Genomic DNA, 15,834 nt, shown 5'->3' with positions numbered 1-15,834 from the left:
GTATCTCTGTCTCTCGGGCCGCGGTGGGCACGGCGTTAAGGCAATAAGCCTCGTCGCTCCGCCGTGGCATTCCCGAGTTGGCATCTCCTGGTAATGATTCCTCTGGCTGTCACTTCCCATCAGGGATGAGTGTGGAGTCATTTCATTACTGGGAGAGTACATGTGGTTGTTTGCTTCCTGACCTCCTTGCTGTGCTGCCTCCCACTCCTCCCCTCGGATCTGCTCCTGACAGAGTCATCTGAGAATCCTTTTCTCCTCTCTGCTGGAGTCGAGCTGAGCCTGGCTGGGTGCTCAGAGCTGCCCTTGGCACAGCCAGGGCAGGGATCTCAGCAGCCACGGGGGCAGCTGGAACCAAATCACAACAGGAAGCTGAGAAGGTGGTTTGGGACAGCTTTTCCAGGGGGAGTCCTGGCTGCCTTGGGCAGTGCTGTGATCTGTGTGTTCCACAGGGTGTGTCCAGACCTGGTGCTGACCTGTCCCTTACTCACATCCACAGGGTACTTTGGATTTTCCAGCAGGTTTGCCCTATTCAAACCCATTAGTATCTCTCCTTTCCTGCTAATTCATGGATTGCATTGTTCTGCCAATGGTCCCACAGTGCTCCAGCTAATCCCCTTTGCTGATCTCAAACCCTTCAGCTTCAGTGGGATTCTGAAACAAGTGATTTTTGTGCAGGAAATGCTCTCTCCAGACTCATCCTGGGTCTGCATTTTCCATTAGCAGTTTCTGGATGCAGCCATGGAGTCACACTTGCCTATAATTTAGAGAAATAACTCAGGTGTTTACACTTTCAATGGATCACTGAGGAAGAGAAGCAGATCTGACTTATTCTGTACAAAATCTACATTCCCATTTTAGCCAGCTAAGGAAGACACACCAAATTAAGTGGCAGGGAAGCCCTTGGATTGTCCATAAGAAATATCTGTGGAAGATCTTTCAGAAGAGACAATGAAATGGAATTTAGCACAAAAAACAAAAAGTCTCCACTCTTTGGCACTTCAACGGGGGACTTCTGTACTTGTCTTATATGAAGGCAAATTCACTTGATGTGCTTAAAAGTAAGAATATGCTGAACTGTATTGGAGACCAGAGCTGAGGTATTTGGGGATTGGATCGTGCCCTCTTTCCTGTTCCATATGCCATGTGCACAGCTCTGCTTCTGCCATGAGCTTTGTTCCCTGCAAACACTTGGATCTCACACTCCCAACCAAAAGAATTTTCCCCTCACAGCATCCCAGTGATGAATTTTCGATGTTCATGAGTAGCTTGGAGGATGCTGTCTGATATTGGAAACCCCTTGAAATCACAGCATGGTAACATTTCTGCTTGACATTGTCCCCACTTCGAGGTGATCAAAAGGAGAATTTCTCAGCACACAAAATACACCCTCTGGAGACCCTGGCACAGGGTGCCCAGAGAAGCTGTGCTGCCCCTGGATCCCTGGCAGTGTCCAAGGCCAGGCTGGACACTGGGGCTTGGAGCAGCCTGGGACAGTGGAAGGTGTCCCTGCCATGGCAGGGGTTGGACTGGGTGATCTTTAAGGTCCTTTCCAACCCAAACCATCTGAGATTCTACAATATGATTTTATGATTTCTTAGGTATTTGTTTAAAATGGCAAAAATAGGTTTGTGTTAAGGTGCCAGGATTAAATGTTGTGAGTGTAGTCAGTGCTCCTGGAGCCTTTCCTGCCCCCCTGGGCTGTCCCTGTCCTAGCCAGTGGATGCCTGAGTGTCCCCAGGAGCCCAAGGACACTGAGCTTGCCTTTGGCCCTTGGCTGGAGTGGGGTTCAGTCAAGCCCTTGAATATCCACACCCCCAACCCCAGCAGGGCATCCCTGCTCTCTGCAGGGCAAATGCCACCTATTTACCCACCCAGGGCAGCTCTAGACAGACCTCAGTGATCTCTGCAAGATACTAACTCAGCCTCTTGCACAGCCCCTGGCAAATGCCAGAGCAACTTGACTCTGTGTTTTTGAGTAGCCAAATAATCTCAGCTCTGAGAGTGCCAAGCCCTCCCTGCTCCCACTGGGACTGAATACACTCAGCACCTCCAGAATCACTGAATCACTTTCTTACAGCTGCTCTCCTCCAGAGCCAAAGCAAAAGAGGCACCCAGCTCCCAAACCTCCCCTTGCAAAATGCCAGCAAGATAATTGTCGTATTCTATATGAAGGAGCTAAAGGCAACACAAAAAAACTGCAATATCTGAAAGCTGGAGTTTGAAAATTATTTATTGGGCCTTCAGTTTTCTTATTTAAAATTACTTCTTTCCAATGGACTCCCTGTCATGCTTAGGGGAAAAAAAAACGTTATGCAGAGCTCATTAACAAATGTAACATTTTTATTTGAGCAAAATAAAAAGCATTAGATATTTTTTAAATCTATGTTTCAGTTGCTTGTCAGGGTTTCTTTGGGCTTGCCAGGCAGGGAAAGGTTACTTATTTTCCTCCAGTTAGCAGAGACAGATCGTGAAAGACAGTTTCTGCCTGAGAATATCTAAATTTAATAACCAAAGCTTATCCAAGAGGAAATAATATTTAATATCTTGTTGCCAGAGATGAGGAGACAGAGTGAACAAGGGCAGGGTCAGCTCCACCTCCCCTCACCTTGTCCCCCCAGAGCCATCAGCCATCCCCTGTGTGCTGCATGGTCTGTAATCAGGGGGGACAATCTATGGGACCTCTGGGAAGCTCCCAGGCTCTTGGTGACACCTGAGGTGCCCTGGTGACTCCTTTTGGGTACCAACCCTTGTCTGTGATGCCCACAGCTCAGTACATCCCACTTCAGGAGACTCCAGGGAGGGAATTCCTGCTGCATCCTGAGTGTGGCTGGGCTGGGGTGGAATTCCTCACCTGGATTCATTCGCAGGTAGGGCACCCACCTGGCCTGGCCTGTGGGAAAGCAGCACTGGGGCTTTTTCTTTTTCCAAACTAAGGGCTTGAAGGGGATGCACAGCCTTCAGGAGCAGTAGGAAACACTCTGGAAGGCAGTCAGGACCAAGTCCCACATGAACAGGGAGCTTCCTTCTTCCAGGGCTCTTTATCTCCCTGGCTTTTCCTTCAGGGTACAGACAGCAGGGAACCCACCTGGGCTGTTACCTGTGTGCTGGGAGGGTCTCTGAGGAGCTGGGTACCCCTGGCAGCCCTGGCAGGTGGGAAGGGCACTGATGGGATGGTGTGGGAATGCAGCTGAGCAAGAGCAGCCGGATGAATTCCATCCTGAGCATCCAGATTAATTCCGTCCTGAGCAGCCAGATTAATTCCATCCTGCCCAGTGCTCCAGGGAATGGCTCTTTCCAGCTAAGTGAGAAAGGTCAGTCAGGAAGGAAACTCGCATTTTCAGGCATATTAAACCACTTGGTACCAGCTGGAGAATCATCACAAATGACTGGGCAGTTTGGAAATGTTAAAGGCAATTAAAACAAGGAGAGACAAGTCCAGAGAGGAAACCTGCTGGAGCTGGAGTGCAAGAAATCCAGGGAAATTACCTTTAGGAAAAGCAGAGGAATTACAGTGAGTGCCTCACATACACATAGATATGCACCTATTCTAACCAGGAGAAACAGGGAGAAAAACTGTCCTTGGCTTTTCCATGTTCTCTTCCCAGAACATCACAAATGTGCCTCTTTTCTATAAAACCAGTGCCAGAGGAGCTCTGCTCTGCCTTTCTGCAGTGGCATCTTAGGTGGAGGTGGAATGTGTGAGCAATAGCATTAATTTGGGGATCTCCCTCCGAGTGGGGCAAAACCAAAACCCAACATACAAAAAAATCCCAAATCAGTTTATCCTAAAGCCAAGGCAGTTGAAGCTCCCAAGCATTCCTGAAGTTTTGTGAGATCAGCCCTGGTCAATGTTCTAGAAACTGCCAAAGGAGGAGAGAGAGGGCAGAAAAAACCCAAACCAAAACCTATGAAAAAAGCCTACAAATTGTGCAGAAAGCATGATTTCCAGTAATTTCACTTCCAAATGTTTGAAAAACACAAGTGAAGACCCAGGACCGATTTAAAAGTAGAAAAATTTCTCTCAAGCAATTACACCAGTGATTTCTTTTTGTCTGCTCACAGTTTCTGGTCCTTTGGAATCCTCTTAGGACAAATTTTTGAATTTCTACGCACATCCTTGATGGAGAAACATACCGGATTGGAGTTTTTATTTGGTTAAAATGAATTTTATTTGGGTTAAAATTGTGCATATCCACTCTCCTAGGACCATCAGTGACAAGGTAAGGGGCAGAGTGATCAGAGCCTCACTGTCCCAGGGATTGTGTTGCTGTGATGAGGGGGAGAGGAATCAGCCTGGGAGGTCTCTCTGCCCATGGCAGGGGTTGTGATGCTGAACAGAGCTTACCTGAAACAGAGGCTAGACAAAAGTAGAAAAAGTTATTGAAGGTTTCCAGGTACATTCAGGGCAGACAGAGCCCACTCGAGAGGCTACACCCAAAATGGACAAAAAGTCACAAACTCATCATATTTTATAAGTTTTGTCTATTAACATATCAGCCTTAATCCTCCAATTACACCTTCAGCTGATGATGTCAACCACCCCAAGCTTGTTCCCCCCAATTCACTGTTATTTACATATTTTGGGGCTCTGAGGTGGTGAAGTGTCCTTGGATTTCCCAGCTGAGAGGAACTGTTTTGTCTAAAATGCTGGGAACAGAGGTTTTTAGCACTTTATATGGAGCCTAGAGCTGCACACCAAAACTACAGATACAGGAAAAATAGAAGCTAAAAATCCTTAGTGCATCAGTTGGAACTTTAACATCTCTTTAAGATCTCTTCCAACACAAACCTTGGATCCTTGGAATCTTGTGATTCCAAGATTTCAGTTCCCAGAAGAACTTTGGTTTTGCCCAGCTGTGCAACCAGATCTCCACAGTTCCCACCCAGTGGGTGAAGCTCCTGGAGCTCCACTTCCCCAAGCCTGGAGCTGGAATTGTTTCCCTGCCGTCCCTGGGTGTAGGAATTCTGTGGTGGCAGAGCTGTGCTGAGCTCTCCCTTGGCTCGAGGCACGTGTGTGATGCAGCACATTCCTGTCAGGCTTCATTCTCCATCCCTGGCTCAGGCTGACACCCCCTCAGAGCCAACAGCCTGGAAAATGTCTGTCTGGTGCTGCCTAGAGCAGCTTGCTGGGTGTGACACACGGCTGCTCCGGCTCTTCTGATTGCTTTGAGATGGAGATGAGAAGTTTTTCTCCACCTGGAAATGTCCCTCCTCCGTGTGTCCCTCAGCACCACGGGGGGCACAGCTGGAGTGAGCTTAGAAATGAAAACCTGGAAATGAAATCAGTTTAGCCATGGCCAGCAAAAGGCTGCACAGACTTGTACAAGGGTCACAGGGTGGGAGAGGGAAGGAAAAGGTGTTTTTAATGCTCCTAATGGACAAAATGTTTTGAAGTGTAGAGCATGCAGCATTTTTTATCTAAATTAGCAAGGAACAACTTCAGACCACTTTTAATCAGCTGGTTGTGCCACCTCTCTGGCAGACTCAGGGCTGTAAACCTCACATAAGCTGGTTTAGCTCCTGCTGGCAACTACCACAGCCAGGTGTGAGCATCCAAGCACATCTCCATTTGGGATGTTCTGTGCTTTAATTACATCTATTTAGAGTCACTTGGGCAAATCCAGTGGAAGTCCTCTCATCCAGAGCAGAGGCCTAGTGCCAGAGTGCTAATTGCTTCATTCCCACTCTGCAGCCAGCCTGGAGCATCGTTACTGAGCCTGTGCACACCCTGGGTGGTTTCTAGCTATGGGCACAGTATAGAATGAAAATGCCTACAGTTCCTGGGGCCATATGGAATTTCCCCAGCCCTCAGGCTTCCTGGAAGGTGGTTTTAAAGACAGGAGAGCTCGAGGCCAGGAGAGCTGCTGTCTGACATTTGCAGTGAGACATCCTTCCAAGAAGTGTTGGATTGTGAAAAATAAAGACTCATTCCTCCAGTGTGTGCTCTGGAGAGCAAATCCCACGAGCAGGAAGTGAGCACAGGGGATCTGTGGGTGCCCTCAGATGGGGCTGTGTGGGCTGTGAGGAAGGCGTTGGCAGCAGCCACGGTGCCAGCAGGCCATGGCACAGATCTTCTCAGCTCCTTCTTCTGGATGGGAGACAGGGAATCAATCCCTGCATCTCATGGCTCTTCTGGGCTGTGCAGAGAGCCGTGGGGGTCAGGGAAGGGAAGATGTGGGAGAGGGGACAAGAACATGAGTGAGGGACATGATCCAGCACAGCTCTGCAGGGTTTGGCTGAAGGTTTTATCCTCCAATTTCACCTTCAGGTGATGAGGTCAACCCCCCCAAGCTCGCTCCCCCCAGTTCACTGTTGTTTATATATTTTGGGGCTCTGAGGCAGCAAAGTGTCCTTAGATTTTCCAACTGAGGAGTTATTTTGTCTAAAATGTGGATCTGCTATCTTGTGAGCAAAGCTCTGGGATGTTATCAGAACCCATCACAGGAGCTCTGGCCAAGCAGTCAATTGTCTTCAACTCTCAGCCAATGTGGTGCACAAAACCTTCAGACTGATGGCTGTGTCAGAAGAAACAGGAAATTTCCACCCATATTTAATTGCCAGGCTGTTGAAGGCCTACAGGAAGAGAGAGCACCTTCCTCACCTGCCTCATGATTGCCCCAACTCTGTCCTGCAGCAGAGCTTTGCTCTTTTATCACTCAAACATCCTCAGAATCTCCATGCATGGGAAATTTTCCTCTTCCACCACCTGATATTTTCCTATCTTACATCACCTCCCATGGACTGAAATACTGGAGCTCAGAAAATAAACTAGGCTCCTCTGTATTATCATTATCATAGATCTTCATCATATTTGTCTTATAAGCAAATGACTTTCCAAAGGAATTTTATGTCAGGTCCCAGGAGCTGGCCAAGGCCATGTAGGAGAGGACATCTTTGCCCATCAGCACTTGGCTCAAGCCTGGGAGAAAAAGTCCATGCTGGTCCTGTGAGTGTTCCCAGCTCTGGGGACTCCATGCCAGGCTGTTCCCATGAGGTTACTTTGAAGCAAGCCTCATTTCCTCTGTAAGGTGGAGAAATTTCCTCTGCCTTTGCATGAGGAATCCCCTTCCTGCACACCATGGCTGCCTTCTCCAAGGAGAGGAAGGGCCCTGCCAGGTGTCTGGGGTGGGTCTCACTCTGAGGTGCTCTGAAGTCACTGATGAGCCAGAAAGGAAGTGGGATGCGTTTGGACACATCCAGAAAACAGAGAGAGAGCTGAGGGAGAAGGCTCACAGGGATGATCAGTGTGGAGCATTAAATGTGACTCCATCCCCTGACCCACGGAGGCCAGAGCTGTGCTCTCCCCCTTGTGACAGTGGAATTTTGGGGAGGGATGGCATTCTGGGCTTTGCAGCCACACACAGCAGGACAGCTCAGGCTGCCCAGGGACTGCCAAGCCTCCTTCCAGGTAAGTGATCCTAGCACCACAGTTCATGGCATATGAACATCAAATGGGTTAACCAGAAAGTTTTTGTGTTTCTGCTGTTGATTTTTTAAAAATCTCAAACAATTGAGGAGTTGCTTCTTCCAGTGATGAGTTGGTTGAACCAGGTCATTGCAGCTGCAGTAGAATTCCAGGGATCTAGCACGATACAGCTACATTAGCCAACATCCTCTCTGAGTCTGCAGCATCTCTATCAAAGCCAAAAAAGGAGGGTGAGTGTGTGTGGGGTGTGTGCTGCATTTCAGAGCAACAGATATATCATTTGAGATGCAGGAGCAGCAAAATGAGCACAAAATGTTCCATGGGATAAATTCTATTATATCAACTAAGGGTGATTGAAAAAAATAGGAAATGAAACCTTAGGCAGCTGATCCAGTGTCTCAGAGACCATCCCACGACCACCAAACCTGTTTTGTTATCACATGTACAAATATTTAAATATGGTAATTGAAGTGTGATGAGGTCAGTCATGGACTCCAGGGAATACCTGTGTCTAAGGCCAGGGGTGAGATGTGCATTTCCTCAAATGGGAAAATGAGGAAATTCCTTGCCTGCTCAGCTCACCTGCCGTGTTCTTTCCTGTGAAGGTGACATTTGAGAATTTCTCTAAGTCACCTTTTGTGTAAATCACATGGTGCCACAGTCTGGCCTTGGCAGCAAAGGGAGTGTGTTGTCCCCTGGTGCAGGAGGGTGGGATGCACTGCCCAGTGACTCACCCTGACCCCATGCATTTCCCCCTCCTCTCTCTGCCATAAGCCCTGGGTGACAAAGCACACACTCTTGCTGACAGGGATGTCCATGTCTGTAGCCCCTCAGGTGTCCCCAGGGGCAGCTCCAGGCTGAGTGCTGAGCACAGCCTCTTCTCACCCCGTGGGACAGCACTCTGACATCTCTGACCTCTCCCTCTCCCTTTCCACAGCTGACAAAGAGGCTGATGAGTACTACATGAGGAGGAGACACCTGCCCGACCTGGCAGCCCGGGGCACGCTGCCCATCAACGTCATCAAAATGTCCCAGCAGAGCAACCACAGGGACAGGCCCCGCCGTCCCATCAGGGCCATGTCCCAGGACAGAGTGCTGTCCCCGGAGAGGATCATGCCCGAGGAGTTCAGCATGTCCTATGAACGGATCCTGTCAGACGAGCAGCTCCTGTCGGCAGAGCGCCTGCACTCCCAGGACCCACTGCTGTCCCCGGAGCGCTCGGGGTACCCCGAGCAGTCCATGTCGAGGGCATTGTCACACACAGATGTCTTTGTGTCAACACCGGTCTTGGATCGCTACAGGATGTCAAAAATGCACCCCCATCCCAGTGCCTCAAATAACTTGTACAATACCTTGAGTATGAACCCCACCTCGGCAAAGCGCCAAGCGTTCGCCTCGCGCCGGCACAACACGGTGGAACAGCTGCATTACATCCCCGGCCACCACCACCACTACCGCACCGCCAGCAAAACCGAGGTGACTGTTTGACACGACCCAGTGCATTGTAGATACTCCTTAAGGACTGGGGTGGCCACAGCACCCTGTTCTGCAGTGGCCTTATAGGCCAAGATAACCTCTACTAACTCAGTGTCTGCAAAGACTTCTCTGACAGTCCCATCCACGTTGTTTTTAAAGCCACCCCTTCATCAGTGACACAGGAAGAACCGAAGCAAGCAGTCAGACACTAGTGAGGGATAACAGAGGAAATTTCCTGATGTGCATCAGTTTCTGTCAAAGAAAGCCATAGTAATCGATGGCTCCTTCCAAGGGCTCACCTGCATTATCCCATTGTTTCCATGAATTCAGGACTTTTCAGTTGCTCCAAGGAGAAGCAGCCTGAGATAGGAAGGAGGAAATGCAGCCCCCCCAATCCTGGCAGGAAGGGGCCTCATTCTTGGTCCTCCTGTTGGGTCTTTCTGTAGCAAGTAGGGAAGTTCTGGCTGCTGGGGTCAGCCCCAGGCTGCTCCACACCCGTCAGCACCCACACATCTGTTCTTTGTCACCCTTGGAGCAAGTTCAAGGGCAGACTTTCCTACGGGACTGGCAGATCTAGGGACAAGAATAGCCTGGCTGAGAAATAAAGTTTTAGTTTATATTAAATATACTCATAAGATAAAAACATACTAGTGCCTACAAATCGCCTGCTCTCTCAGTGTAGGAAGTAGTGGGGTTGATGTGTTCAATAAGCACAAATACGCTGAAATGCTTGTTAGACCCTTTTCTCCACTCATTCTAGTATCTTGGTGTCTCCAACATGTAAATAGAAAGGAGGAAGAGGGTTTCTGTTCCTCCAGCTTCTTGCCACTGCTGAAGCTAAAGCACCAGACCCTGTTCAGCTCCACACTGCTGACCTGTGCTGGGGGAGGTCCTGACCCCACCGAGACCCCGCCAGGCAAGGCTGCCACACCCGGATTTCACCCCAGAAGTTTCTTTTCCTGATAGCATTTTCCATGGCCCACTTGCCCTGTTTCTGAACGTTTTCTCCTCTCATTTGCAGCCTAGAACTCCATATGTAGCAAATCTTTTTCCAGCCCTTAGCAGAGGCACAAAGCTGAGGGTGTCTGTTTACCGAAAAGCAGGTCGGTAACTTGCCGTGGTTTTCTCTCCCTGCAAAGGCCTCCCAGAAAACCTTCCAAATTCCAATTCCACTGAGTCCCAATCCTAACCATGAAGACAGTTACATTTCATGCATATAAATTATATATCCAGCATAATTATAATTAATGGGCATGTTGTATATCTGATATAATGCTAATTAGATACTGTATATTTGTAAAATCTTTGAAACATAGACTCGTGGGTCCAGAATTTGTGAGGGTTTTACCTTTGGCTTTCCAGACAGATTGGGCTTTGCTTTGGTTTTTTGTTGGATTTGGGTTCAGTTTTTCTTTTATTTTTTTTTCCCCTTCAATTTGTGTTCCTACCAAATTCTGTAGAACCAACTCCCACCAGAACACACTTCTGCGGCCAGGAAAGGGTCCTAGAGGGTTGGAAGGCCAGCCAGAGCCAGGGCTGTAGCTGTGGGTGCTGGACACCATCCCTGGTGTGCCCTCAAGGCCCCACCACATGCACACACCCCATGGATCCAGGCAGGCACTCTCCCTCTTCCGGGTGAGATGACGACTGACTTCAGGCTGTGAGCACATCCCTGTGCACTTCTCTTCATGTCCCACATTCCCATGCTGACTCCTTCCCTACATGGCTCTTTGTTAGGCTTCACTGAGCTTTGCTCTGCCCTTCTCCCTCCCCTCAAATACCTCCCACCTCCTGGCCTTAATGACATTCCCAGCCCACCCTGTCCAGTCCTGTAGCAAACAACAATTGTAGGTAGTGAGGGTGAGTCTCCTGTGGAGGCTTTGGTGCAGCACCAGGATTTTCTGGTGCAGGGTAGGTGGGAGGAGCATGTGTCCTTACCCCAGTGGCACTTACAGGTGGGTCTCAGTGGGGTGTCCAGGTGGCCTTTCTCTTTCCCAGCCTGTCCTGGAGCTGCTCCTATTTCCAGAGCTTTATCCTGCCCTGTCTGATGGAGTCTGTGTTGAGAAGACTCCATCAGTGAGAGGTTACTGGGGCTTTGTTTGACGGAAACTGAAATGGGAAGGAATGAACAAATAACAGTCTCCAGGGTCAGATCCTGCAGCCTTGGGCAAAATCCCTCTGGGCAACAACCAGAACTGTCTATGGATCAGGGTGGCAGTTCATGGCATGGGAGGGATGAGAGAGAACAGGCTCACACCTCATCATGCCCCCTCCCTTGATGGACACTACTCTCCCCTGACTACCTCCAAGCTCCTCAGCTCAGTCCCTGGATATTTCCTCCCAGAAGACAATCCCTGTGAAAACATTGCCCTTGCTGAGCTTCCCACAAGCTGAAGTTTGTAACTCTTGTGAAGAGAAGAGAAACTCTCACAGCTCATGGGGAAGCAGCCCCTGCTGAGGTTCTGGGGCTCTTTCATTCTCTCTTGGCCCAAGCAAAGCCAGGGAGATCTGAACACTGTGGGAGAGCAGAGTCCACTGTAAAATCCAGGAGCTGTGGTGGCAGAGCTGGAGAAGAGGTGACGGTGGGAGGCTGTGGGTAGGTAAACACTCCTCTCTTTCCATGTCCATAGCTGTGTGTCTCAAGTTCTAGTCTTCATCTAAATGTTCCATTTGTGAACTAAGAAGTTGGTGGACCAGATGCAAATTTGGAAATTTTTCCTTCAAGTAGCCCGTGCAGATGCTGAGCTGTGCCTGGGCCATTCGACCTCTGTGTCCTCTCCTATTCTGGCTAACAAATATCACAGGCCCTCTGCTGCCATGTCCTACCTGGGCAAGAATCCTCCAGAGAAATCTTAGCCTCATTTCCTTATCTTTTTTCCACCCACTCAGCTGTTTCAAGCAGATGTGTCCCACAAGGAGCCTTTTTAGGCCAAATCTCTTCAGGGACTCTGCCACCACCACAGAAAATGTTCAGCAAATTTCCTTGGGAAGGAATCGTGCCCTGGATACCACCTGGGCACCATGTGTTCCCACGGCTTGCTCTGTGTGCTGGAATGGGTTGGTAGATGGGGCAATGGCATTTCAGCACACACAGGTGTCCTTAGGTCATTTTTCTTCCCTTATTCCTCCTTGTCACTGAACGAACACTTGGTCTGGGACTGAGTGTCACAACCCACAGCCTGGCCCCAAGCACTTCAGTTCCCCATGGTCCACAGGTGATGATAATGGGAATTGCCAATCCTATGGAGGGATCAGACCATAACGTCTGTGAAGTGCTTTGAGATCCCCTGGCAGCAGAAACTGTAGAGCAGCAAAGTGTTTTTGTTGATCTTGTTTGTCATTGTCCTGACACATCGTGTGTGATGTGTCACAATCCTGCCCAGAATGAGAGTGCCAGGCTGGGATCACCCAGATTCCCACTGCTCTCCCTCTGGTCAGGGTCCTGGCAGGCAGCAGCTCTAAGGGATGCTGTTCCTGCTCTGTGACCTTCCTGCCTCCTTCTCCTCATGTTGAGTCACCCCAACATCCTGCACTCAGGAGAAAAGCGGGAAGCAGCCACATTCCTCTGTACAGTAAGATATAACCTGCCTTGATTAATCTCATATCCTCTGAAGAATTGATCTCTATTTTTCTCCACCCACAGGTGCAAACACACCCCTGGGGAGTGCCCAGTTCCCAGAGTGCATGTGCAGGGACTGGGGGAGGGGGATGTAGAAAAATTTATATTAATTTCCTACAAGCTGATAATAATTTGCATTCCCTGAGCAGCCACACATCCTGGATGGCTGCACTGGGTTTTATACAACTCCCTGGTTGTGTATGTGTATATAGATACAAAAATATATACACATACATACTGTAAAATGCAATCAGTGCATTCTGACTGACCCTGTACCAATCTAAGCTTCCAAACTGTGTTGAATCATTCTTCGAAACATGGAAAACTATTTTTAATGAACCACACACAGCACCACATGGAACAGAAACTTTGTCATAAAAAGCCTTCTAATGCCAGTGAATCGTGTTTTAAGGAAAATAATGAAATATTTTTCAATGTTTTAATGTTCCTTTTATAAATGATGATCTGTTACTTGGGGATGGGGGTGGGTGGGAAGAAACAGAGACAGTTGTCCGGGAGTAAGCCCTCCTTCCCTGGCCTGGATTTAATTTCTGTCTGCTGAGCCTGGCTAGCTGCAAAGCTGCTCCCAGGAACTTGAGCTTCCCACATGCACATTTCTGTTCTCTCAGAAGCATTCCCACCAGGAACCTGCAGGAGCTTGGCATCAGGTTTTTGTAAAAGATGGTTAGTTCCTGGTAGCTGGGAAGACATCCTCATCTTCTTCCACCACCACAAGCAAAGTCACCACGAAACAGTGTAACTTTAATTGTGTTTGAAGTATGTGTTCTCTTCGTGATCAATTTGTCATCTTCAGCTCATGGAGAAAAAGCTTGTCTTCATTTTGTTTCAGATTTAGTGCTTAATCTGGAAGGAGGGGCTCTGCTGAAATATCTTTAACACGAACAGATTTCGTGTTCAGGTGTATTTCAGCTGAGTGAAGGGTAAAGAAGGGAAATGTGTGAGAAAGGGGCTTAAATATTTTCCTAGTGAGTGTTGTTAGCAATAAGCCCACGTTGGGGCTGCTCCTGAGGGAACAGCCACTTCTGTGCAGGTGGGAGAAGGGATCATTCCCAGCTCTCTGTTGTGAGAGGTGCCCTCCCCGAGCCGAAATCCCAGCTGGGAAAAGCCAACTGTGCTTCCCCAGCGCGAGGGGAGAGTTGGACGGAGCTGTCCGAGTGTGTCAGTGTAAATCTGAAAGAGATCTCTGCTCCCAGCACCCCGGGTCTCCACCCTGGCCACATGATGTCTGGGAGGTCTCCATCCCAGGAGGTCTCCATGCCAGGAGATCTTCATGCCTGGAGGTCTCCATCCCAGGAGGTCTATCTCCATCCTGGGAAATCTCTCTCCATCCCAGGAGATCTCCATGCCTGGAGGTCTCCATCCTGGGACGTCTCTCTCCATCCCAGAAGGTCTCCATCCAAGGAGATCTCCATCCCAGAAGATCTCCATCCCAGGAGGTCTTCATCCTGGGAAATCACTCTCCATCCCAGGAGGTCTCTCCCCATCCCAGGAAGTCTATCTCCATCCTGGGAAATCTCTCTCCATCCCAGGATGTTTCTCTCCATCCCAGGAGGTCTCCATCTCTGGAGGTTTCTCTCCATCCCAGGAGGTCTCTCCCCATCCCAGAAGGTCTCTCCCCATCCCAGGAGGTCTCTCCCCATCCCAGGAGGTCTCTCTCCATCCCAGGAGGTCTCTCTCCATCCCAGGAGGTCTCTCTCCATCCCAGGAGGTCTCTCTCCACCCCACCCTGCTGCTGGGAGGAGCTGCTCCCCCTGCCCCTCTGCTCCGCCGCTGCTCCTGCCCGCCTGCAACCCCCTGAGACATTTTTGTAGCAAGAATTTCTTGGCTCTGAGAAAGACACTTCTTACTGTAATATTTTTAGTTTGGGGGACAATATTTCCTAAGAGGGGTTAAGTGGATATTTTTGTGCTTTAGCCCAGTTTATGGATTCCATGTTTATTATACAGTAGTACTGAAGAGGAAGTACATTTGTATCTGTAACTTTGCACAGACTCTTGGTTAACCATTAAACAAGCTTCAAGATGAGCAGTATTTGACTGTTTTTCTCTGTATTATTCTTGTTGTTATACTTACCTGTAAAAGCACATTCTGTATGTACTGTAAACAAAAATATTATCAGTTTAGTAAAATTTAGAGTCTTAAGGATTTTTCCACTTTTGTCAGTAACAACTATTTATGGATTAAAAAATAAAGGCAATTTCAACATATAAATTGTTTCTTTTTGATATCTATTGGGGGGAAATAAAAGCCATTTTGTTGGCAGCCTTCCCAATCTTTGTAACCAGCATTTGAAAGGTAGATATCTGTGATTCTGTGTGTAGTTAAATAGCATCTATTAAAATGAATGCTGCAAGGTCTGGAAGACTCATTATTTTTATGTATTTATTTACTGCATTTCATCGTCTTGCCAGGAAAAAGCAAGGGGAGGAGAGAGACATTACCACTTGCTGTAAAATGTTGTCTCACAAGCCTAGATGATTGTATTTTAAAGCTGCCCTTCTTTAAGTTTGCCTCCATAATCCATGATATTGTCTCCATTGAGAAAGCCTTGAATTGCAAAGTGGGAACTTGTGGAATGTCCCACGGTGGTGAGGCTTCCACAGGGGCTTTGCTTTTGCCCTTGGCAGTGGAGCACAAACACCCACAGGGCTTTTCCCATCACCCACCCAGGATGTGAAAGTGCCAAGGAGGTCAGGGTGGGTCTGGCTGAGCAGCTCCTCTGCCACCCCAGAGGGGTCAAACTGCATTTTCCTTTCTACCAGCTCTGAGTCTGAGCTTCCTCACCACTCTGTCCAGCTGGGTTCTTTTGTTGCCTTTTGTGAAGGAAATGTAAAATTTCCTATTTCCATATCCGTTTGCCTTCAGCACCATGCAAATTTGCTTACATTAAGAACTGTGAGAGCTGGGCAGAGTTGGTGAGGTGTCAGTGCCCTTCCAGAGCACAGCCCTGGGGTGCAGGGAGGGCAGGGAATGCTCTCCTCCCAGCCTGGTGCTGCTGCCAGCCCATCCTTGGACTGCAGGGCTTTGGGAGAAGCTCTCCTCACCCAAATCTCTGCCCTGTCCCTGCTCTGGCACCTGACAGCTCTGGCACTGAGCTCCAGAGGAGCCCTGCTGGTGCTCAGGGATCCTTCCCACTGCTGCCTGGTGTGGGGCAGAGGTTGTCACATCTCCACCACTCACTCACCAAGCCCCAAGTTCTGCTCTCTCGGCCTTTGCTGAGGCACATTGGGATTGCTCAGCCTGGGGGGAAAAAAAGGCTTCAGGATGACCTGACTTGGCCTTTCAGTGCCTG

General features: G+C 48.9%; 1 protein-coding gene across 9 annotated transcripts in view; it reads left to right on the top strand.

The window, feature by feature from the left end:
• SHISA6 (shisa family member 6) overlaps positions 1-14,899 on the top strand; it is a 238,561-nt gene extending 223,662 nt beyond the window's left edge. For 2 of the 9 annotated variants that reach the window (XM_085077982.1, XM_085077983.1), the window contains one exon: positions 8,364-14,899. In XM_085077982.1, coding sequence (XP_084934108.1) covers positions 8,364-8,914 — 551 coding nt within the window. In that variant the 3' untranslated portion in view covers positions 8,915-14,899. The remainder of the gene's footprint in view (positions 1-8,363) is intronic. The other 7 variants (XR_014855659.1, XR_014855656.1, XR_014855657.1 and 4 more) reach the window with 7 other exon arrangements.
• Positions 14,900-15,834: the final 935 nt, after the last annotated feature.

Source organism: Lichenostomus cassidix, chromosome 18 (assembly GCF_008360975.1).
Source record: "Lichenostomus cassidix isolate B80296 chromosome 18, HeHo_3.0, whole genome shotgun sequence".
Classification (NCBI taxonomy): domain Eukaryota; kingdom Metazoa; phylum Chordata; class Aves; order Passeriformes; family Meliphagidae; genus Lichenostomus; species Lichenostomus cassidix.
This window is presented reverse-complemented; position numbering and strand designations above follow the sequence as displayed.